The following is a 23,394-nucleotide window of genomic DNA, read 5'->3' as shown; positions in this document are numbered from 1 at the left end:
ACCTCACTTCAAAAATATGAACTGTCCCTTTAATTTACTTAGAAAATTCATAACATTTTGAATAATAGCTGATGAAACAATCTCAACTCAAGGTCCATTTACACACTTCTTCTGGAGCTTTCGACCGTCTCTTGATATTGCTCTGTTCTAATGAAAAGAAAGAAACATGTAAACTTTGAAGACCGACAGTCCAGCTCCATGAGAACTGATAAAACGCAATCTTAAGACGGTGTGATATGGTTGAAAGCCCCAGAAAAAGTGAGTAAATGGAGCTTAAGCTGAAACAAACAAAACAAAACAAAAACAAAAACTAATTCATTTTGTTGTTTGGGGTATACAGAACAGAATGTATGGAAATCAAACAGGAGACAGGAATGAGAACTAAAAACAAAAAGCTTTAAAAACTGATGAGGAAGCAGGAAGAGAAGAGAGGTTTTGGGGCGACCCCCTCACTAACTCGTGTCTGGACACTTGGTAGGCTTGAGGCAGGGTGTTTTTATTTTCATGTTCTACAGCATAACATTGTGTACAAAATGGAGTTAATATGATCAACATGGGAGAAACAGCACCGCATGGGAATATAGCACCTCCATTTCTCCCCCGCCAAGGCTACAGCACCAGTATGCACAGTGTGCACGGACAGACCTGGGCCCAGTGTCTCGCTGCCAAGGCCGTCTTTGTGCCATTGGCAGCGAAGGTGTTCTCAGTACAACAATGCAGGCCAGGCCGCAGTCCACAAACAAATCCCAGAGTTCCTCACCGAGGAGATGGAGAGGTTTGAGAAACATGGCAGCAACTATCCTTTTCAGGATTCGCCCTAAAAAGAAGGGTGTGAGATTAGCTTATTTTGGCCAAATCTTATTACTAGCCACTTGGTCAACACAACGCAGATGTAGAATCAGCATCAAGCTTCTTTTTTAAATTAGCTGCCTGGAGATGATGCCACTTAAAATATCCAGTTTTACCAGAACCTCTGAATGATCTGAACTACTGTAGGGATTTGTTCCTGGACAGAATCTGACTGGAATCAGATTTTTCCACACACCAATGGAGGAGACGGTCCAAACACAAATATGAAGCACCACAATGATGGAGGAAGGGCAGTGGGAAGTGCATGAAGTTTAAAAAAATGACACATTGAGCCACTGACCAACAAAATCATCCTTGAACCCAAAGTGTTGGTTTGTCAGGAGGCTGACAGGGAAACGCCACAGGCCATTTGATAGAAGGTGTGTAAACTCCTTAGAAGGAGCGCGAGTAACGCAGAGCACCATGCCTCAGTGGCAGCCCGCACTTTGCCTGGGGCTCCTTCACAAGCACGCACAGGAGCGCAAACACACCGACATGTCAATCAAACTAATTGCAAGTGGGCCTGCGCGCCACCGGGAGAGTAGAATTGGAAATAAGATAAAGGTTTTAATCAACTATGGATTTCGACTGCTTAGCAGTGCTGGCAGCGGGGAGCGTGACGTGAAGGAGCTCCAGGCGGGAGCGTGCGGGTCACACTCACTGAAAAGATCATAACAAGCTTGGCTTGTAGTTAGAATTATGCCCGGGCTTCCTCCTACAGTTAGCCACAAAAACTTCCTTCAGCAGAACATGAAAACAAAATTCATAAACAGTATATATTCATATATATATACATATATATATATATGAAAAAAACAAAACAACCAAATCAATGTATTTTTTTGCTTTGAATTTAAACATGTTTTTTCTTTACGTATATATAGATTTGTCTTTTCTTAAACAATAATACGTTCACATAATACAATGGCAAATCAGTTTGAAGATAATCTAAATATTTCTTACTGAAACATCAATGTAATGACATAGAAGAAGCACAATGATTTTTCAAAGAGTGACTTTAAGGCTATCCCTATATTCAAAACAAAAGTAGCCTGACAGGTTGAACGGTACATTATTTCCTCTCACAACGTCCTACTTGAACCTGTCTTGTACATAAGGTGGCAGACGTGATGACCGAGGTAACTGGTCATGAACATGGAGCGTTGAGAAAATACTACATATATACATGACAGACAAAAAAACAGACAAAATAAAAAACAGCTGATCAAACATAACAGAGCTAGGATTTTCAGGTGCAGAGTTCTGTATATTAAATGGGCGAGCGTGTGAGTTTATTAGCTGGTGTTGGTTTTGAATAACTCTGGGGTAAAAGGATTCTGTGTGAAATGCCAATGCGTTCAAGCAAATTTCATATAACAAAGAGTAAATGCTGTTGGTAGAAACATTTGCAGGACATTTCTATCAATTTCAGAACATTGCAATGAAGTAGAACGCATCCCCGGGTGACAAAAGAGTTGGTCCATTTATCACTACAGAGCGAACATCTGTAAACTATTTGGCCTTTTGATGCTGTTTCCTGCCTTTGAGCAAACAAAGAGGCTGGAATTCAAATGAACACATTCAAATAACAACAAATCAGATTTTTTTTCTTTTAACTAATCCCACTCTTGACCTCTTTTTACCTCGTCAGTAACACATGACCACAAGGACTCTTATGAAAGCTCAAGTCGCAGCTTTGCTTGCATGTTCCCAAGTGACTAAAGTGTGCAGTGCACATTAAAGAACAAAGGAGTGCCCTAATCAAGTGCTTGGAACTTATTCTTCCCTTCTCCAAAAACTCTAGGAGCAAAAAATGGGAAGCAATCTCCGGGTGATCAAATATTTGCAATTTTTGTTTCCATTACATCTATTTATGACCAGTTAAAGGAGCGGTGTGTAGGATTTAGTGGCATCTACAGGTCCATCTCAATACATTAGAATATCATGGAAAAGTCCATTTCCATAAAACCACGACAATGATTCTTCATGTGATTATACAGTAAAGAAAACATAGTTATGAATATTATTTTCCATTTCTGCCAATAGATACCTCTAAATCCTTCACACTGGTCCTTAAAGTACTTTATTGAAAGCCCCCCCCTCAATTAAAATGTATGTATATGTCTTTTTTTTACGTCCTCTTACTTTCTTTTATAATCAGTTATTTTAGAAATCAATTGAGCTTTTGGAAGATATGAACGTCTCAACTCAATAGAAGTAACCACACAAGTGCTCTGTTACACACATACAGTGCAAGTGCCTCACTTTTGGTTTTCAGCCCTCCTCCTTTGGGAAACCGATCATCAAGATACGTAAACACAAAGATATTTTGTTCCCTTTGGGAAGGTGTGAATGTTGGTTGAGGAGGAGGGCAATCTGTCTCTCTGTATGTGGTGAAAGATGTTTATTTTTTATGGCCTTGCACGCTGCTGACTTCAGGCTTCCAGTGCTGTCAGGATGGTCTTTCAACACACTTTCTTTAGCAGGTGGTAGGTAAACAGTCTTTGTTTCACCAAAAGAGAGAGAAAAAACATCTACATCAACAACAGTAAACATGGTTAACAAAAACCAAAAAGATAAAGAATTAGATAAAGGAGTTTTTGGTTGTAAAGTTGCCGTGTGTAATAAATGAGAGAAGCTGTGCTGTATGCAGAATATATACCCAGGTTTTAGCTGCTGGTTTTTGCTTTCTTTAGAATCACATCCCTGATAAAACAAAGAAAATGAACCAACTGGATAAAAAACAGTTTCCGTCTTCTGTTGATTGTGTGGGAATACCTGTGTTTGTGTTTGTGTGAATGCTGTTGCACTTTCCATGTGGTAAATCACTTGCATGGTCCATCTGCTTTCCCTGACTGTAAAATGTATCTTCTTTTTTTTTTTTTGCATTGATCATTCACCTTGTGTGTCTTTCTCTACATGTGAACCTGTGGTTTCCGGCTCTGCCGTACATTCCCCCGGGGCTGTCAGGAGTGAAGAACAGGTGAGAGGCTGTGGTGTTGGTGATAAAAGATCACCTCAAAAAGTCCAGAAAAAAAAACAAGAGAAGTTGAAGGAAGAACAAAAAACTGCGAGCTTTACCTCCATGATTTCTCATAAGGTCCTTCAAAAACTGCAGCAAAGAGGCCCATTCTTCTTTTGGATAAAAAAGTGAAGATTCTTTTTTCTTTTGACAAAACACACAAAAAAGCCTTTGGCCTTTTTTTTCTGGACCCCTTCTTTGACTAGACTTTCCATTAAAAACCAGAGCTTTACAAAACATAGAAAGATGCAACACTGAACCCAACATAAAAAACGGGAGAAATCTTTAGACCTATTTTTTCTTTACACTGTTTAGCTGCACTGGGGTTTCCCATAAACTGGGAATGGTGGGAATGGCGAGGCAGTACTGGGAATCCTGGACGGCATTGTAAAAGTTGACTCCGCTGTCCTTTGGTTCCTTCCACAGTTCCTTCAGTGGAGCTGAGGGGGGTGACGACAGGGGCGGAACCAGAGCTTGACGGACAGTTGCGATTTTTCAGAGCTGAAGAAAACCAAATGCATGCAAAATGATGCCCCTCCCCCCTCTCTCTGGCGAAAGGCAGCAGTGCCCGTTGGTGTAGCGGACTATGAAGTTGACGGGGAACGCTCAGTCGGTGAATCTCTGGCAGGCCTTCTTCCAGCGACAGGCGGTGCACCACATGTCGCGGTTCTCCATCCCGTACACCTTACGGCACTTTTTCCCTTCGCCGCGCACCTTCCGACTGGGGAGGAGAAAAACAGATAAAAACGTCATGATGGAGAAGAGCAGCATCTAGAACTACAACCAGTCTTGCAGAAGTGTGTCGTTGGACATAGTACAACAAGGGCGTGATAAAAAAAAAAATACAAATAAAAGTGTTTGCTTGTTTGATTTCTTTCTTAGACTCATATGAGAAGATCAACACCTTTGGACAGAGCCATGCTAGTTGTTTCTATCTATTTCCATTCATTATGCTAAGCTAATCAAACTTTCTATCTAAATCAAGAAAATAAACAAGTGCATTTCTCAAAATGTCGAACTATTTTCTGAAAGGGAAACTTCTTTTTTAACCTTCTTCCCATGTTATTGTATCTAAGTGACTAACGGCAATAACAACTGTTGAAATTGATCCATATTTGCTGCAACCATGAAACAGGCTGAAATGTCTTTGGAGCAATTGCACACCGTTAGTGTACTTCTACTAAAAATGCTTTTTCAGTGGCAAGCACAAACAAGCACCGTTTAAAACATTTTTTTTTTTACCTTACAGTCTCTTCGTTATTATGTCTAACCAAGCCTTGCTCAATAAAAGTCCACTTTCACTCAAAACTGCAGCAGTTTAAAAAACGATTGTGCCCATTAGTCACTTAGACACAAAAACATGAGGAAAAAGGGTTCAGGTTGAAAATTACAGAATTTCTCTTCAAGTATGGCCCCAGGGTTTCACAGGAACATAGCTTTTTCTAATTGCAGCTAAATTAATATCAACAAACCACAATGTTCTAATATGGTAAATAGGAAACACCATTTAAATCATACAATCTAAAACAGCTTGGTTCCTTATTGAAATGGATTAGGCAGGAAAGACGCTGATTAATCATGACTTCTTTTTAATTAAGAGTCATTCAGCTGATTTGTGACCTTTTACCACATGTGGTTTCTTTTACACATTCAGGTTTAATTGAAGTAGAAAATCATATTAGATGCTTGGTAATATCTATAAAGTGCTTTCAGTTTATTCAGCTTTTAATTAAATCAATTATAAAGAAAGCAGTGTGGATCCAGTACCTGAGGGCAGTGGTGGCTCTGGGAGGGGACGAGAGGACGGCGATGGTCTGGGAGCGCTGCTCGCCGAAGCCCTGGCTTTTACTGGGGGACACCTGAAGAGGGCAAATTTGGGATTATAAGACCCCAAATGTAGCAGCATATGTGGCTTAAAATAAATGCTTGCATCAAAAGTTCCCTCACCGTGGTCCCAGTAAAAGTGACGGGCGGAGACTGCCAGGAGATGCTAAAGCTGGAGCTGTTGGTGGGAGTGAAGCTGGTGGAGGCTGAGTTACTGCTGCTGGATGGGATGGACACTGGAGCCGTGGCCTGAGGGCAGAGGTCAAAGGTGAGACTGGGGGTAATAATGGTAGTAATTCTACCCAAATGGAACAATGTATATGGAGCAGTGGTATTTCTAAAGCATGTTTCCTTGTCAAAACCTCTGCTTTCTAAATTACATTGTGCCTTTTCATGAATTTTCAATCTCTTAAAACCCAGCTGCCTGCCTGCTGTTAGACTGACACTGTTACACCTTTTGTTAGTTTTAAATGAACCATACAACAGGCGCATAAAGTCTCTTTTCAAAAAGCCTGTCTTCTTTTTCGGGGAGTTGCTCTGCAGCGTGGGCAGTTGTTGCCGATGGTGTAATAGCAGCTTTTTCTATTCGATTTCCCTCCATTGAATCAGACTTTCACCATCTGAAAGACATGCAATGTAGCTACACACATGCAGGTGTCACATTTATTGATGGATCGTGCCATTACTCCTCCAACAATTAGTTGCTCAAACCTGCTGCTGTGAGTCGATATACAACAACTGTTAGCACAGCTGCTAACGAGAGCGAGGGACCATGGTCGCTGTGACATCATTAGTTTTTTTGTAAACACATTGTAGACACATCATCAGGATAATGAGGAGCCTGATAGTTGTGTATGAGCTACGTTATGAGCATTTTGCGAGTGCGAGCTGTGGTGAATATTGATCCAGAGAGTGCATCGATTGAGTGTGTACACTGATCTTAATCTCAGCGGTGCAAGCTTGTGCACACGCTCACCTGGTAGGCATGGTCCGTGTGGATGAGGTAGAGTGCGCTGGGCGCAGATCGGCTGAGTGGGGTGGTTCCACCAGCGTGAGGCTCCTTGGTGTCAGAGGACTGTGGAGGTCTGTGGGAGTCCGACAGCTGGCCGAGAGACGGGAGAGGAGACGGGGGAGGGGGAGGGGGAGAGAGGACGGATGGGGACACCGGGGACAGGCTGCTCAGCCCGTCGGCCACAGAGTCCGTATTGAGCTTGATCTCCGTGTAGTAGAAGTCTTCCTCGCCGTCACTACAGTCCGAGTCACAGTTACGCCTACAAACAGAGGAGAGAACGTTTAAGACGTCCCTATGAATGCTGATTACTCGTAAAACGTGTCAAAGCAATCACACACGACCCCCGACTCCCCCTTCAACATCCATCCCTCCAACCAGCAAAACACCTTCATCTGCAGTTAATCAGTGTAAGACCTCAGTTTAATTGAATGTCAGTATGAATGTGTGATTCATCCGATATCATTGTTCTACACCTTCACCCGCTCTCCCCGCGCAGGAAGTGTTACCGTGGCAATAATCCATCAGCCATTAATCTGATGTTTTGACAATGAAGCTGGTTTGAAGGGTGAGAGAGGAAGTTAAAAGGCTTTTTTTTAAGGATTTGAGTGGACTGTAGTTACTGTAATGTTGGCTGTGTGTGTGTGTGTGTGTGTCTTACCCAAGGTGGATGGTGCGGATGTGTCTCTGGATGCCAGCGGCTGTACTCAGCACCTTGCCACAGTTCTTCCACAGGCACTTGAACATCACCTTCATGGAGTTCTACAGGAAACACACAAAGCGCAGCAGCTGCAGTCAGAAAACAAAGGAGCTCATAAACAATTTCATGTTGACAAAAATATGTGGGGGGGTTTAGCAAAAAGAGCAACCTTCACTGTCAAGCCATCACTTCTTATAGAGTTCAATTCATTTGTGTTTGGTTCATATTGACTTTAAAGCAACATTCCTCTATAACCACATCAGATGCAATCAGATGTGTGCAGATTAACTCCCGGAGCGTTTTTCTCATGATATATGCATAAAAGTCCCTCCCTCATTTAATTAAACCAATCTTTTTATTACATAAAGTGAGATAAAACTGGTATTTCCCTCCAGGGTTGGTCAACCATCCTAAAGTTCTTAATTTAATTTCAGTTTCCTTCTCGTTATCAGGCAAGAAGGAAAATATTTTAGGCTTCTCAAGTGAGTGGATAGCATAGAAGCACATTGATTGTGTCTCTGTTTCTCACCAAGTTGAAGTTTTTTTAAGGAGTGAGTTTTGACTTTTTTCAGAGTCTAAATGAGGTACAACTATGCTTAATACAGACAGTGTTACACTCATATGCTAATGTGTAGTTGAAGAAAAAAAAACTGCTTTTGAAAACAGATGAAAGTTGTTTACAAAAAATATTTTTTGTGTCAATTCATTTTACTTAGTTTTTCAAATCAGAAATCTGTCATTTTTAATCAATACATTGTTGTATTTATTACTATTGTTGTAATTATTATAATTATAATTATTATTGTTATATCTATCTCTGAGTGTGTATTAAAAGGGTGATGCATTTTTAAAGTGGTTATTCTGTTATTGATAAATCTGGATTATATTTGTGGTGTCATACTGTTAATGCTGTGAAATTCACTGAATATTCACTGTACACTGACAACAAAGGAGATAAACAACTCCACATGCACACACACTATCTTTCTTACAGTTTGAACGTATAGCTTTATTGTCACATCTTCCTGTGAAGCTCTTCTGAACAAACACTCTTCGTGCAGCACAAGCAAGGACAAATAACATTACATTTTTCTCTTGTTGTGAGCTGGCAAGGTTCCCGTATCTTTTATGTGTCTACTGTAATTACACCGCTGGCCTGCAAGAAAGACTGTGCGTTGTTTTTGTGGCATGAAAACCCGGGTGTGCTTCCTCCCTGCCCTCCCGCTTCCCCGCTCTGAGCCTTTATAAACGGTCTTATAGGCCTGTCTGTCAAACTATTGTTGAGGGGGCTGATTTAATTTTGACAAGATGTTTTTTTTTTCTTTAATTTTCCTTCTCTTTTCAGAAACGCACGCACACACAACAATCATCTGTCCCCCTGTGCATTGTTTTGTCTTTGATAACAAAAGCCTGTTTTCTGCAGCAGTGTGTGTGTGTGTGTGTGAGAGAGAGAGTTTCTGTTATTCCCTTTTAAAGAACCATTTCACAGTTAATTAAATGGTGAGCAACAAACGGTATTGTCTTGCCAAGAGAGAAGTGAGAGCACGAGAGGAGCGTGTAGATAATGTCATGTGAAACCTTGGCATCGCACATATTGCACGTGTTTTTATGTAAGTGTAGTACATTGTTATCCAAGCTGGTTGGAATCCCTTTTCTGTCTCCTTCCACACTCCATTCACTGGATCACTGTTCCCTTTTCCTGTAATTCTTCTTAGTCTCCCTTTAATTCTTCATCCATAACCTTCCCTGCTTTCCCTCTCCCTCATTCCCACTTCTAAATGTCTCTCTCTCCCTACTCGATGCTCGTCTTTGTGATAAGTCCCCAATTAATACAGTACGATGTGGAGCTCACCCAAGAGGCTTCATTGATTTTTAGAGAAGACATGAAGCTGGCAGGATCTTTATGTTTGCTGTAGCGGGTATTAAAATCATTACTGCCGTTATGGAGCGGCTGTACGTGAAGGCTGAGAAGTAATTATGAAGGGCAAATGTCTAGGGGACACACACACACATATATAAAGAGCGATGGGAGAGTGGGGGGCGAAAACATTGGCGAGAGCAGAAGAGGAAGTGGGGAAGAAAGGGGGAGAGAGAGTGAAAGGAGCGATGGATGGATGATACGGACAGCAAACGACACGCCAGATAGTAGGAGCGCTGATAAGGAGAGAGAGGGATAAAAACAGAGAGCAAAGCAAAATACATCTAAAAAAATAATGAGTGACACTGAGCTGTGGATGTGATGAGCTGTCAGCGGTGAGCAGAAATGAGATGAGCTGGAATGATGAGTGAGAAAGAAAACAGTGTGCTCATAACATATGGACAGCAAAGACAAAACTACCACTGGAGCTGCATGTCCTTTCCTGTCCCATTTTCATGTGTGCCAATCAGTCAGTCAGGGTCTGAGCCGCATCCGTAACCTCAGAGGTTAATATCACAGTGTGTTGAGGGAGGGAATCAAGCAGCTTGTGTGCATCTGACAGCTTCTTATTGAGAGATCTGCCTGTTATCAGGGGAGCTGCTGCCATCCTCTTTTAAACCCCTTTAATATGCGACTCTGTGACAGCTCCACACTGAAATAAAAGAAAACTCTGTTGCTGCTGTTTCCGAGCCTTTGAGGGCGCATCAGGTCATGATCACAAAACACATTTTATTTCCTAGAAACTGTGAGGATTGAGGAAGAAACGGGCCAATTTCACCGGAACTTGAAGCCTGAGAGAAGATTACTTTTTAAAAAAAGACCTTGTATTTTGAAAGCTTGTGACTTTGTCCATACCAAGGTAACTTTATCTGAAAATGCATATTTTCTCTCTGCCTATTGCTTGTATTCATGCATGTATTTTAGAAATTACACGTTATAGTGCTGTACAGCAATTAATCTTAAGGGAAAGTTCACCCCCAAATCAAAAAGTACATATTTTTCGTGTTAACACTACGTGTATTTATCATTTCAGATTGTTGTGGTGTGAGATAGAGTGTTGGAGATATTGGCCATAGCAATGACTGCTTTCTCTTAAATATATAGCAACCATATGGCACTCAGCGTGTAAAAACTACATTTACAAAACACAACAGCAATGTCTCTTTTCAGAAATAATGTCTCAAGATAATCCACAGACCTTGTGAGCAGTTTCATGTAGGATCTATTTTCATTCTACCGAACTACACCCGTCAACCGTATCACTGCACAGAAGGAATAGTTTGGTACTTCTAGCTCACCTAAACTAGCTAACACTACAGCTCAGCCAAGGAGGATGCCATTGATGTTTACATCTTGTGCTGTCACAAGCATGAGCTTTTCCTCCATGAGAAGATGCATGCTCCCTTCTTCACAGTGAAAAAGCTGGAGGGTGTGATTAGTAGAAAGAAAAACAATCTAGATGGATAATAGCACTGCAAGCTGTTGCTGTAGCTGTTCTTACTGTTTGTTGTTTTAGTGTGGACAAATATTGTAAAATTGCAGCAATAAATTATTTCTTCTGTTTATTTTGTGATCACAGAAGCAGAACTAGAAGCAGAACAAGATGCCCTTCCTTTCAGCATTTTAACTCAGATGTTGTGTACAGTATTCACCTTGCGCTTGCGAGGGATGGGCTCATCGAATAGCAGACTGCTGCCATCCTGATCATCCAGGCTGAGGTCTTCGGGCCCTGCAGGGCCGGGTCCCACACCGCCCAGACTGGGCACACGGAAGGGCTTGAAGCTGTCGGCGGAGAGCGGTGGAGAAGGTGTAGAAGGGTTGGACTGGTCGCTGGGGGCAGACCAGCTCCAGTAGCCCCCTGAAGAGCTGTTGCTAGATGGGGTGAAGGGGCCAGCTGAGCCGTTGTCTTTCCATGAACCACTCAGGCCTTCTAAGGAGACAGAGATGGACATAAAGGGGATAGAGGGAGGAAAGGGAAGTGTGGAAGAAATGTAGATCATGAGAGTAAATCTAACAACTTCTTCAGTCATATTTGAAGATGATACAACCCCAGCAAAATGTGTGGGTGTTCCTCTGTCAGTGATGGGAGATCAAGACATTCAATTAAGTTCAGACAGCTTTATTTGCACTTCACACAAAAGAGCCTCCCAGCACTCCTGTTGTCTGTGACACAAGAAAAAAAAGGGTTACTTTCTGTTCTGTGGTTCCGCTGAGACACTTCCAAGGTCTTGTGTTTTTCTTCTTTTTTTTTTTTTAGATCAAAGAAATGTTTCTTTTGAATATCAGCTACAAAAGGCATTTCACTTTGTGAAGGTTGAGGCTGGGGGAAACTTTGGAGTGTGTACATAAGTGTGTATGAGAGAAAATGTGAGTCAGAGGGAGTAAGAGTCAAGAACAGACCTAGTTTGTTTGGTTTAGTGAAACGGCTGCTCTCTCCTCTCCTTCTTTGCGATGTTTCGCATTAAAGGCTCACCAACAATAAGAAAGCTGCTCTGATGCATTTGGTTTTGTGGTACAGAAATATTTTGATTGAATTAAGTGCTAGTAATATCAATATACAAGCTTGTAAAAATGAGACATCATATGGCAGATTATGAGAATGAAATGTCAGCGATGGCACCAAGGCTTGGCATAATATGCATGAGAACTTACTGATGTAAATGCACATTGTATGATCTCCAACTTGTGCACGAGTGTGACATCTGTATGACTACATTAAGACAAAACTGTACGGTTGGTATTTAAACTACACTTTGTGCATGTGTGCATGATGTATGTGATGTACATTTAACATCTGACCGCATGTGTGTGTGACTGTGATAACGCGTGCATGGTGGATGGAGGGTTGGTTGCACGTCTGCTTGGTTGAATGGACGGTCGTTTGCTTTCGCAGACTATCTGAGTGGCTGCATGTGACTGCAGTTATGGGGCACTTTGGATTCCCGCCACGGTGTAGGGTGGCAGGGATCCAGACTCATTGTGCTTTTCTGTGGATTCGCAGAGCTCATTGATGAGAGGATCCTAAAGCACAGCAGGTGGCAGTAATTTATCAAACTAAGCTTCCGCATGCATTCATAAGATAACAGCTGTGAGGGAATGAAAAGTATAGCAGAACATACAAATTACAGGCTTAGGCTGCGCTATTTTTTCACAGGTTCATTTATCATAAAAATTCTGCAACGGGGGAAATGATACATCAAAGCCAAAGATTCATTTAAAGCACATTATATTTGTCAAAACCCACTGCATCAAAAGGACATCTCCCACTTACTCACTTTAATAGTTTTGATACTCACCATTAACTTTGACAGGCGGACTCCGCACCAGCGGGCTGGTGGAGAGACTTGTCAGCACCATGGCAGCCGTCACCTTGTCCATGTCCACTTCCTCCTCTGACCTCCTGGGAAAACACAACAGAGAATTTTGATGAGCATTAGGGCTGCTCAATCATGGCAAAAATCATAGTCATGATTATTTTAACACAATTACCCATTGACTTTGGAAAAAATATGCATTTATTGAATAAAAAAAAAAAATGTCTTTTAAATAGTGGATTTTCTTGAACTTTAAAAATGATTCAATTGCAAAACAACTAATAAGGACAAATAAAAATCAACAACATAATATATCACTATAAAAATTAAAAATTAAACAATACATAATATACAAAAATAAAAAAAATAACAACTACGTTGTCACATTAATGCACTTAAACAACGCATATAAAAATATAATAAAAATAAATTAGATAAAAATATATTATAATACACTGCCTCCACATACTGATAAATATATATTCAACAAATTTAAGTCACTAAGTTACTCTCTGTTAAGAAAAGGTGTGCGCTGTATTTATAACACAAGACAAAACAAGAGCATCATCGTGAAAGGGAATACAGCACAATAATCATTTGATTTCAATTATCTTCTTTTCATAATCATTGGAAGCCAAAATCACAAGTGAAAATATAATTTGATTAATGGCCCAACCCTACTGAGCATTTTCTGCTCTCAATGCATCATAATTTCATTATCACTGACAACGACTCTTCTGTAAACTGTTTCAGATGCAGATTTTAACAGGCTACAATACACACACACCACACACAAACACACACACATATTGTGTGAAATTGGACAGAGAGAGTGTGCAGCTCAAGAACACAGTTAGTGTGTGTCTTCATTATTTCCCTTCAGATGTTTCAGACAAAAAGAATCAGGCCTTCCGGTCTCACTCAGCTTCACATTCTGCTGCAACGACTGTCTGCAAAATAAGCTGCTAATTACATTTAAGTTTATTTTTTTATGTCTTTTGTGGGCGACTGATGCAATCACCCAGACACCATTGGAAAAATCAACAGCCAAAAGCTGCAATCCTGCTGCACAAAATAAATAAATAAATAAATGTAAAACTAAACTAGACTGATGTGGGGCTTGCATTTAATCCCTAAAGCCTGTATTATCAACACAAGCTCAGTGCTGTACAGTACACACACTAGCCCATCCATATGACAGACTAACCACACACAGCACACGTATTTGTCTCTTCTAATTGGCTTGTGGCAAATGTGCATGAGGAGACAGGTGTCTTAATCCTCTTGCATGTATTCCTCAGAGAGAGGCAATCCTTGTGATCAAAGAGATGTCAATAGCTTCATCACCGACAGTATACCTATGGTACATGCTCACTATTAACATAACAAGCCACGTGTGTGTGTGAGAGAGAGTGCATGTGTGTTTTGTTCCTGAGCAGAGACTTTGATGGTGCATGGAAGCCGAGTGATCAAAGTCAATTCTACTACAATGATGAAATCTCCTGCTGCCTTGGAAACAAAAAAACATGACATCAGCCATCCCAAAGTTTTTGCAGCCGCTGAGAACAAACGGTGAGATATGCTGCATCTTAATTGGCATAAACTCAAACCAGGCAACAGATCTACTGAAATAACAACACTTCTTTTACTTTCCTAATACCTGTCAAACGACAAGTAAATGCCCACTGAGAAGTAAGCTGAAAGAGGATTGTTCAACAGTTTGTTTCTGTACAAGACACTCATGTACAGCAGAAGTGGGAATCACAGACTAACTCTAATATGATGTGGACTAGGGGTGTGCCATATTGTATCGTTCACGATAATATTGGTAGTTTTTTTATTTATGGTTAAAGAAAAAAATGCATATCATGATATTGGCAACATTCCTACTTCTTGATGTAGTGGTTAAAGTTGTTTTAATCACAAAAAGCTACTTACTCTCTGTCGCTAAACACATGCAGCTTTCAAAATAAGAGCACAGTGTGTTAACAGAATCCACCACAGAACTTACTAGAAGTCTGTCAAAATAAGATGCCTTAAATAAAACATACAAGAACCGTTATTCTCCTTTACAAAATGTCATTAAAATATGCCCCCGAAACCCCTAAATGGTTATTTTTATTATTTGCTCATACTCAAGAGTCAAGGGTCATTTTTTTTTGTATTTGGCAACTGTTGAGATTTGCACTTCACACAACATTTTATAGATTTTTATTTATATATTCAGACTAAAAAAATCATGTTTTCTATATCTTTTTAAGTATTTCGTAATATCGTCAAGAATATCGTTATCGCAAAAATAGCCTGAAATATCGTGATATTCTTTTAGGGCCATATTGCTCACCCCTAATGTGGACCTCTATTCAATGGCTGTTAGTATTCAGACCAGCTAGAGGTAAATGGTATTTTTTATTGAGAGCACTGCTAGTGACTCTCCCAGTCTGTTTAGTGAGCAAAAAAAACCATTACTGAAAATGCAAACAGCAGTTATGTGTTGTTTATGGACTCTAGACTCGACTCACAAGGTTCTGGACTTGAAGCAACCACTTCACTCTAGCGTAGCTAACTAGTTTCTTTTGCTTCTGTCCCAACGTGGTCGTTTAGAGCACTGTTTTCCAAAGTGGGGGTCCTGATCGGCTGGGGGTTTATGTTTTTAATATATTTCTTTAAAAACTAAAGACACTGAATGTAAGGAATAAATAGGCACAACAAAAGAGACAAATATTTTCACTGTTAATATTGGTGTTGAATATTAGCACAGAAATAACAAGGAATGTTTATAACAGAAGAAAGAATGATTATTAATGATTAATTAATTAGTAATACAAAATAAAAAGGAAATATATTAAGAAGTTTGGAAATCACTGGTTTAGAGTCCCTGCATGTTTTAACATAAATATTGATATTCACTGCTAGTGTATCGATAATGTGTATTGCAAAATAATGTAATACAATTCTATCGTCCTGTATCTATATTTTTGAATATGGAAAATGCTCTGCTGTGTCATTCGCTTGTTATGATTTTTTTTTTTTACTTGAGCTACAGTTAAACATTTTTCCTGAGTGGTGTGACTCCAGAGAGGAAACAACAAATATAAGGCACTTCATGTTTGCTGGAATTGTATTGAAAAAAACATTTGTATTGTCCAAGCGCTGATTGTTTCTCATAAATGCGCACAGCAAAAAGTATTTGCACAAATAAAAGCATTGAACACACACTGAGATTACAGATGTGGGACTGAATCCATCTAGAAACTCCCCAACTGTGTCTTACCAATTCAATGACATACATTTCAGCTTGAATACAATAAAATTTTACAAAAACAAGGACATTGGCGGGGAAAGAAACCACGATGCCAAGGACCACAGGGTCCGATACATGAGGTATTGGGCTGTGATCACTAAGCTCACTGCATCTTTGCTATCAGGCAGAAAAACAACCTCTGACAGCATGCAAACACATGTAAAATGCTCCTCGGTATGTTGCTTTGCACTGTCTAGTGCAACATCCCACTGTAAAGAATGAGATGTGCTTTGACTTTCACTGGTGCAACGATTCACACACATACAGGATGTGACCCAAAGCATACTGTACAACCAAAAGCAACAGTGGAGCGGCTTAACAACAACACTGTTAAACATGTTGAGTGGCCCCGTCTGAGTCCAGACGTGACTCCCCATGCTTATTTTTAGAATGGCTTTAAGGCACAGATGCTCCCCATCCAAGTTGACCGAGCTTAAGCAGATCTAGAGGAAAAAGGAAAGAAAGTCCCCAAATCCACATGTGCCAACTGCCAAGCTAACACAGATGTGTTCAAGATGATTTAGGAGACTCAAAGCTGACAAACGTTATTCCACCAAGTAGAGACTAAAGTTTAAATGAGACAATTCTCATCTCAAACATGATTACGTTTTCTTTGCAGCTGTAGATAAATCTCTTCAAAAACCTACAGCAGTATTTATTATGGATCACGTTTTGTTCCACTTTGAATAAAGGCATGTCTACGTATTGATCCAAAGAGTAAACATTTTCCACAATAGGTTAAAAAGAATAGCTGTAGAGAGTAAAGCAGTGCAGCTCTGTGCTGACAAGAACATTTTTTGATTAAATGTTTTTTTGTTTCTGCAACTTTCTTTGGCACAAGTTGACACTTCTCCTAAAAAATTTCATACACGTAGTTTTCACTTTTCCCCCCCATATCATCATTTGTGCAAATGTTCCCTGTTTGTAATGTAATAAGTAGCTGACAGAGCTGCATGTGCATCCAAGTGCTGATATGCTCTACTGCCAGACAGCCAGCTGCCTGTCAGAAAATGAGTGGACTGTTTTAGTGCTGTGTGAAATTAGAGCCAGACAGATATATCCGTTGACAGATATTATCGGCCGATACTGGCCTACCGGTATCAGTGCATATACTGTTTGATATGTGCTGTTATAAAAACTTTTTAGTTGTTGTTGCTTGGCGTGATTTAGAAATGGTGTCAGCTATTAATTATTATATTTTATTCTTTTTTTTTTTTAAATAGTCATCAATCGACTTAAACTGAACAGTAATTTACAGTTTTTATTCTTCTTCATTTTCTCAGTTTTCATTTATAAAATTGGCTGACAATGTAATACACTATATAATGTATAACACTGTTTTTATAACAGTGTATAACACAATTAGGTTTTATGTTTAAGAAAAAAGCTCTCTGGTTACATATGCAGAGTGGTGAAAAATCAATGCACAATCCACATAAAAAGGTCTATCTTTTATTCCAGATTAAAAAAAGGCAATATATATATCGGCCACTATATCGGTGATCAATAATTTCCCCCCACTAAAATCAATATCGGCCTCAAAAATCCCACATTGGTCGGGCTCTAATAGGAATGTTGTTTGCTGACTAACACTAAAACGATTTTGTTGACTGATTGATTAGTTGATTTAACCGAGAGACCTTTAAGAGTTTCTCCATAAAGAATAAAGCAAAAGCACCACATTTAATCTTGTGTTTACCAAACAAATGTCTTAGAAATAAGTCAGTCAGCATGAAAAAATGCATTAAGAAAAGCTCATTGATCAACAAATCTCAGTAAATGAAGACCAAAACAATTAAAAGAAATCGACTAATAGCGGAATCTCTAGATCTAATACACGCCTAATTATGTTAACTTGAAGTATTACGAGACTTCAGATAAAAATAACAAAACATGCCACATTATAACATTCATATAAAAAAATCTGAGCCATGGAGCAATTAGTTTTGTAAGTGCATTTTAACTTTGCACTGTAGTTAAAGTTATGGAAAGACTCTTGCATATTGTTATCAATAAATTACTTGTGAATACATTTAGAATAATTACATTTTTAACATTAATGTGCGAGCTATTAAAAGTGTATTAACTTTACAGGCCAAATGGAGGGATTGTTTTCTTCCCTGTGAGAAGAGAGCGCTGGCTAACAAAGAAAGAGCCTCCGTCTCCATTAGCCGATGTCTAATTTATTACCCTTTCTGCTGTTGAATATGATGTCATTACAGCCGCCACATAAATCAAGTAACGAAGCCGCACACACAACAGCCACTCTCACCCATAACCCCCCGCCCCACGTCGCCGTAAAACCACTTCCTGGTCACCTTGGGAGGCCAGCATGTGACTCTAGATATGATCTCCATGGCAACAGTGACAGACAATAATTACTGGGTTCTTTGAAATATGAAAGACAAAATCTCAGAAAAACACATTAGGAGGACTCATAATTAAGATGTGATGTATGAGAGGGAGAGAGCAGGAAGGGGAATTTCCCCAAATCACATTTGCCATTAGTGGTGTTCTTATCAAACTTAGTTTTGGTCCAAGTTCTTATTATGGCTGTAATTAAGACACACAAAGGAGCATGTGTGTGTGTAAGAGAGACTCATGATAAAACGCATGATACAAGTGACACAGTAGATGTAGTGGGATGGTTAATGGAGGGCTAAGTGAATTCTGATAAATGAGTTTCATATGTTGGCTTGTTTGTGTGTCGCTCTTTGTGCCACAGAGCGAGTGTGTTTTAATATTCTTACTTCACTAAATTGCAATAAAACATCCGCGATATGTGACCCCTGAGGCTTCCGAAGTGGAACATTATCAGGTTGAGATAGCTTCATCAACACAAAACCAGGGAGAGAGAGAGAGAGAGAGAGAGAGAAAGGGCTAGTTTACTAATGCACATCACATGAAAGAGATACATGTTATTTTATTGCCGCGGGCTATTCATAAACCGAAAAATTAGTTTATCTTCAAAAGGCCAAACAAACAAACATTGTACATGCTAGTAATGTTAATAACATTAAAGACAGTGACTCTTTAATTGATTGATCTTCTGTTCTGTATGAGTGATCTATATCTGATTTATTTGCCATTAACTATAGCTGCAATTATCAGTCCACTAATCAATTAGTCAGTCGACAGAAAAATAACCACCAACTATTTTGATAATTGATTAAATGTTATAGTAATTTTTCATGCAAAATGGCAGGGAATTCTGTTTTTAGCCTCTGAAATCTAGAGATTTCCTATCCATGTGATTATTTTCAGTGTTTAATTAGCGCTTATACAACCCTGATTCCATAGAAGTTGGGACGCTGTGTAAAATGTATATTAAAAATATGCATCAAATTCAGAATTCAGTGTGTATATTTACATAAAGCAAAGGTTAATAGTTTTTAAGATTCAATATCTTGTCTTTGTACTGTATTCAACTGTATGTAGGATACAAAGCATTTGCAAATTGTTGCATTATGTTTTTATTCACCCAATTTTTTGGAATTGAAGTTTGTGAACTTATTTTTATTTTATTTTATTTATTGATTATCAAGGCAGATACAGATACAATTGATCACTGATGAAGAGACTCTTCAGAGACTCTTAAGACAGTCCATTCATTTAGAAAGCACACTTTATTTTACTGTATGTATTTAAATGGCCTTCACTATTCTCTATAATTTTGTGTCTGATTCAAACATAGTTGTAGTAGCCTTAACAGAGCTGAGAGGAAATACTGAGTAAGTAGACCAAAAGAACCTGACCATTTGCTACAGAACTATTCAAGAGTTACTACATACTGTAGACGCTTCATTGACAAAACACATGTTACACACAAAAAATAAAATTAAACATGAGGGATGAGTTGGGATTCATCCCTGTGAGGGTATGGAGAGTAAAACAACAGCTCCCTCTTCAGGGGTTCTGATGAGTTTAGTGGGAGATATGGCTGTTTGCCAACCTGTCGATGAGCTGTGTGTGAGTGTGAGTGTGTGTGAGTGTGAGTGTGTGTGTGTGTGCGTGTGTGGCGTGTGCTGAAACTTGTAATTCCTTTGACAAATGTGCCAACGTTTTTGTTAAGGTACCACAAGTGAATTCAACAAAACAAAGGGCCTGCATGGGAACAAGAAAGATGGGAGGTGTGTGTGTGTGTGTGTGTGTGTGTGTGTGTGTGTGTGTGTGTGTGTGTGTGTGTGTGTGTGTGTGTGTGTGTGTGTGTGTGTGCGTGCGCGTATGTGCGCATGCGCATGCATGTCAGGCAAAGCCTCCACCATTGTGGGGGACGGGCAGTGTCCAGTTTCAAACTAAACACTGGGCAGGGAGTGAGACAATAATAGGGGTTCAAATTACTGTGGCCATGTTAGTTTGACAGGTAGAAGTAATTCAATGAAATGTGGGCCTGGTTTTTGTTTTTCATCCCATTTGTAGGTTTAGTTTGATGTTCAGGACGGACAAAGTGCAAGAGGGTGCAATTATTTTTTAAGTATAGAAAATGTAACATTTTTTACAGAATAACACTGACTAATTTAAAGAATTGTTGTTATTCCTGTTTTTGGTGGATAGTAAATGCAGAGATTGATATATAATTTCTGTCTCCGTTTCCTTCTGTGCCAAATAATTAGACCCAACACCACCCTGCTAAAAACTCACACCTGTTAGCAACCCAGTACAACCACAACTGACAGAGCTGTGGAGGGGTTACAAGTTAAGTGCATTGCTAAAGGGAATCTCAAAAATGGTCAAGACATGGGAGGGGTAATTTCTTCTCTTAGCCTTAACCTAGTTAGTTCAGATCCAACAAAGTCACACAATAACACAAACAAACTAAACGATCAAGGCATGGGTTTAGTTCTTGCTTAGGAATAAGTACCTCGTACAACCCCACTTCAAAATATCCAAACTATCCCTTTAAAAGCTTAAAAACAGAAGTAAAACATTACCTAGAATAAACCCGAGGGAAACTTTAAGTGAAACCACAGTCCAAATCTTGCATCTTAAAAAAAATATATTTTTACTACTTACCCTGGAACAACATTTGGCTGCAGATACACAACTCAACATCCCACCACTTAAAGTTAATGAGGGAAAACTTCTGCCCAGCGTCAACAAAATAATCGCAGGTCACATTCTTGACAAGTTCAGTTACCACACAGATGATGTTTGACACGTAGCCACACAGCGCAATACACCGTTTGAAATTAGTGAGATTTTTTAACAAACTCTTTCTCCACACTAATTCAGACTAAATGGGCCAAGGTCGCTCTGCATGCACACAAACAAACATGCACAAACCCCTTGTTGCTTTAGTTTCTATGTCATCCAGAAACTATCAATCAGTTCTAATGAAGGCAGCTGAAAGGTGCGGTGGGTTACAGGAATTTCCCTGAAACAGAGGCCAGCGCTGCCCAGCACACCCCTCACTCCTACACTTCTCTGTCTGTTCTCCGTCCTCTCACTCCTCTCCGCCCCTTCACCCCTGCTGGACTCACTTTAAACTCTCTCTGCCTCTCTCACTTTCCCTCCCACACTTAGAGCTTCTTTGACTTTTGTTGCTGCCGAATCCCACTGTGAGCAAAGTAAGTGAGCAAGAAAAGACAACAGCTAGAAGTGTGTGTCTCTATGTGTGTGTGTGTGTGTGTGTGTGTGTTTGGGTTGGTCTGTCTCTTTGATGCTGAGCAGTGCAGGGAGGTCTACTCGTTATTACAGCCACTGGACTATGACGCCTATTTCCTCCTCAATAAGCTCCAATAAATCAGATCTCCTCATATACCATGTGCTTATCTGATCTCTTCCTTTCTCCCTCTCACACACACACACACACACACACACACACACACACACACACACACACACACACACACACACACACACACACACACACACACACACACACACACACACACACACACACACACACACACACACACACACACACACACACACACACACACACACACACACACACACACACACACACACACACACACACACACACACACACACACACACACACACACACACACACACACACGAAATCAAAAAACCACAAAGAGAATCTGCATATGACACGGGGTTAACATGCATGAAGGGCACAGCTTTTGATTGGCAGATACGTATGAAGGGACACACAGGAATTTTCTTTGACATGCTTGTGTGCATCATTCAGGCTCTAGAGATGTTACAGATAACAGCCTTTTGTTCCAAAACACATATCTTGAGAAAACAGCGTTTGTATAAAACCTGAGTAGTATAGAAAAGGACATTTTATAGCATTGTGCTACCTATTTAATTTCCTGTGAGTGTGTGAAGTCTAGTTCTACACTTATGACACACATGTGGGTGTATGTGAGGTTTGTACAGGTGCTGCTGACAGCTGCAGGCTGTCGTTTGCCTTATTGTAAAGCTAAGCACATGGGTGAAAAGAAGGATCCATTTTTATGGATGCAATAGAAGCTTTACGGCACACAGAGGTGATGGACAACATAAAACTATCTTGCTTTGATGTCATCTGAAGGAGGTCATTACATTACATTACTACATTACATGTCATTTAGCTGACGCTTTTGTCCAAAGCGACTTAAAATAAGTGCATTCAACCTGATGGTACTAGATATAGACCACAGGAATCAAGTAAGTACATAACTTCAAGAGCTAACTGTCATCGCTACAGGAGGTCAACATGCTTAAGTAGGATGATAAACATGGTAAACATTAGAGCTGCTAAAGAGCATTTATGTGCTTTTATTTCATTAATTCCTTGCTGTATGTGCTATTAATGATGATTTATCCTTATACTTTATGTTAGTGTATTTTTACTTTCACTTCTCTTTTTTTGTGTTATTGTCGTTTTATTGGATTTAAATTTTTGCTGCTGTGATGAACTTTGTAACTCAGTTACTTGAAAGAAGCTACACAAATAAATCTTATGCTATACAAATATTCTATACAAATATTGTATTTTAATCTGGCTCAAAGCACCACTGTGTTACAGTTTCACTGTGGTACTGACATGGTTGTAGCCTCTTCTTCGATTCAAATACGGTATATTCCTTGACAAAAGTAAGGGAACAATCTTTATTCAACATCATCTATCACCCATCACTTAATGCTCTGTGAGTCTGTTTTCTATCATTGGTTTATCCATTGTTAAAACCTGTATGATTATAAAATTCTCAAGGTAGGTTAGTGTTTGTTTTTCATTTTACTCAAACATTTGGTTGAGGTCTGTCAACTTCACAAGTGGTATGAGAGTTAAAATACCATTTCCAATTCAAATCTAAATCCTCCATTATGCACACAAACACTTTTTCAGTGTTTCTGAACTACACATCTGCTCTGGAAGCGACACACACATGCAGACGTGTAATCAAAGGACCAAGCCATCTTCCTAGCCATAACAACATATGCACTGGCCTGGTAGCCAGCTCCTTGAAATAGGAGCCACGGGCATCTTTCCCTTCACA

At 39.7% G+C, this 23,394-nt stretch overlaps 1 protein-coding gene across 1 annotated transcript in view; it reads right to left on the bottom strand.

Annotated features, from left to right (window-relative positions):
- Nucleotides 1-475: 475 nt before the first annotated feature.
- The window catches only part of znf704 (zinc finger protein 704), a 52,055-nt gene continuing 29,136 nt past the window's right edge, over nt 476-23,394 (bottom strand). The window contains exons 3-9 of the mRNA XM_059350120.1: nt 12,619-12,722; nt 10,975-11,252; nt 7,366-7,466; nt 6,672-6,966; nt 5,819-5,944; nt 5,639-5,730; nt 476-4,592 (exon numbers count right to left, since the gene is read on the bottom strand). Coding sequence (XP_059206103.1) covers nt 4,478-4,592; nt 5,639-5,730; nt 5,819-5,944; nt 6,672-6,966; nt 7,366-7,466; nt 10,975-11,252; nt 12,619-12,722 — 1,111 coding nt within the window. The 3' untranslated portion in view covers nt 476-4,477. The remainder of the gene's footprint in view (nt 4,593-5,638; nt 5,731-5,818; nt 5,945-6,671; nt 6,967-7,365; nt 7,467-10,974; nt 11,253-12,618; nt 12,723-23,394) is intronic.

This window comes from Centropristis striata, chromosome 14, assembly GCF_030273125.1.
Source record: "Centropristis striata isolate RG_2023a ecotype Rhode Island chromosome 14, C.striata_1.0, whole genome shotgun sequence".
NCBI lineage: Eukaryota > Metazoa > Chordata > Actinopteri > Perciformes > Serranidae > Centropristis > Centropristis striata.
The sequence above is the reverse complement of the archived record's forward strand: the minus strand, read 5'-3'. Positions and strand labels throughout refer to the sequence as shown.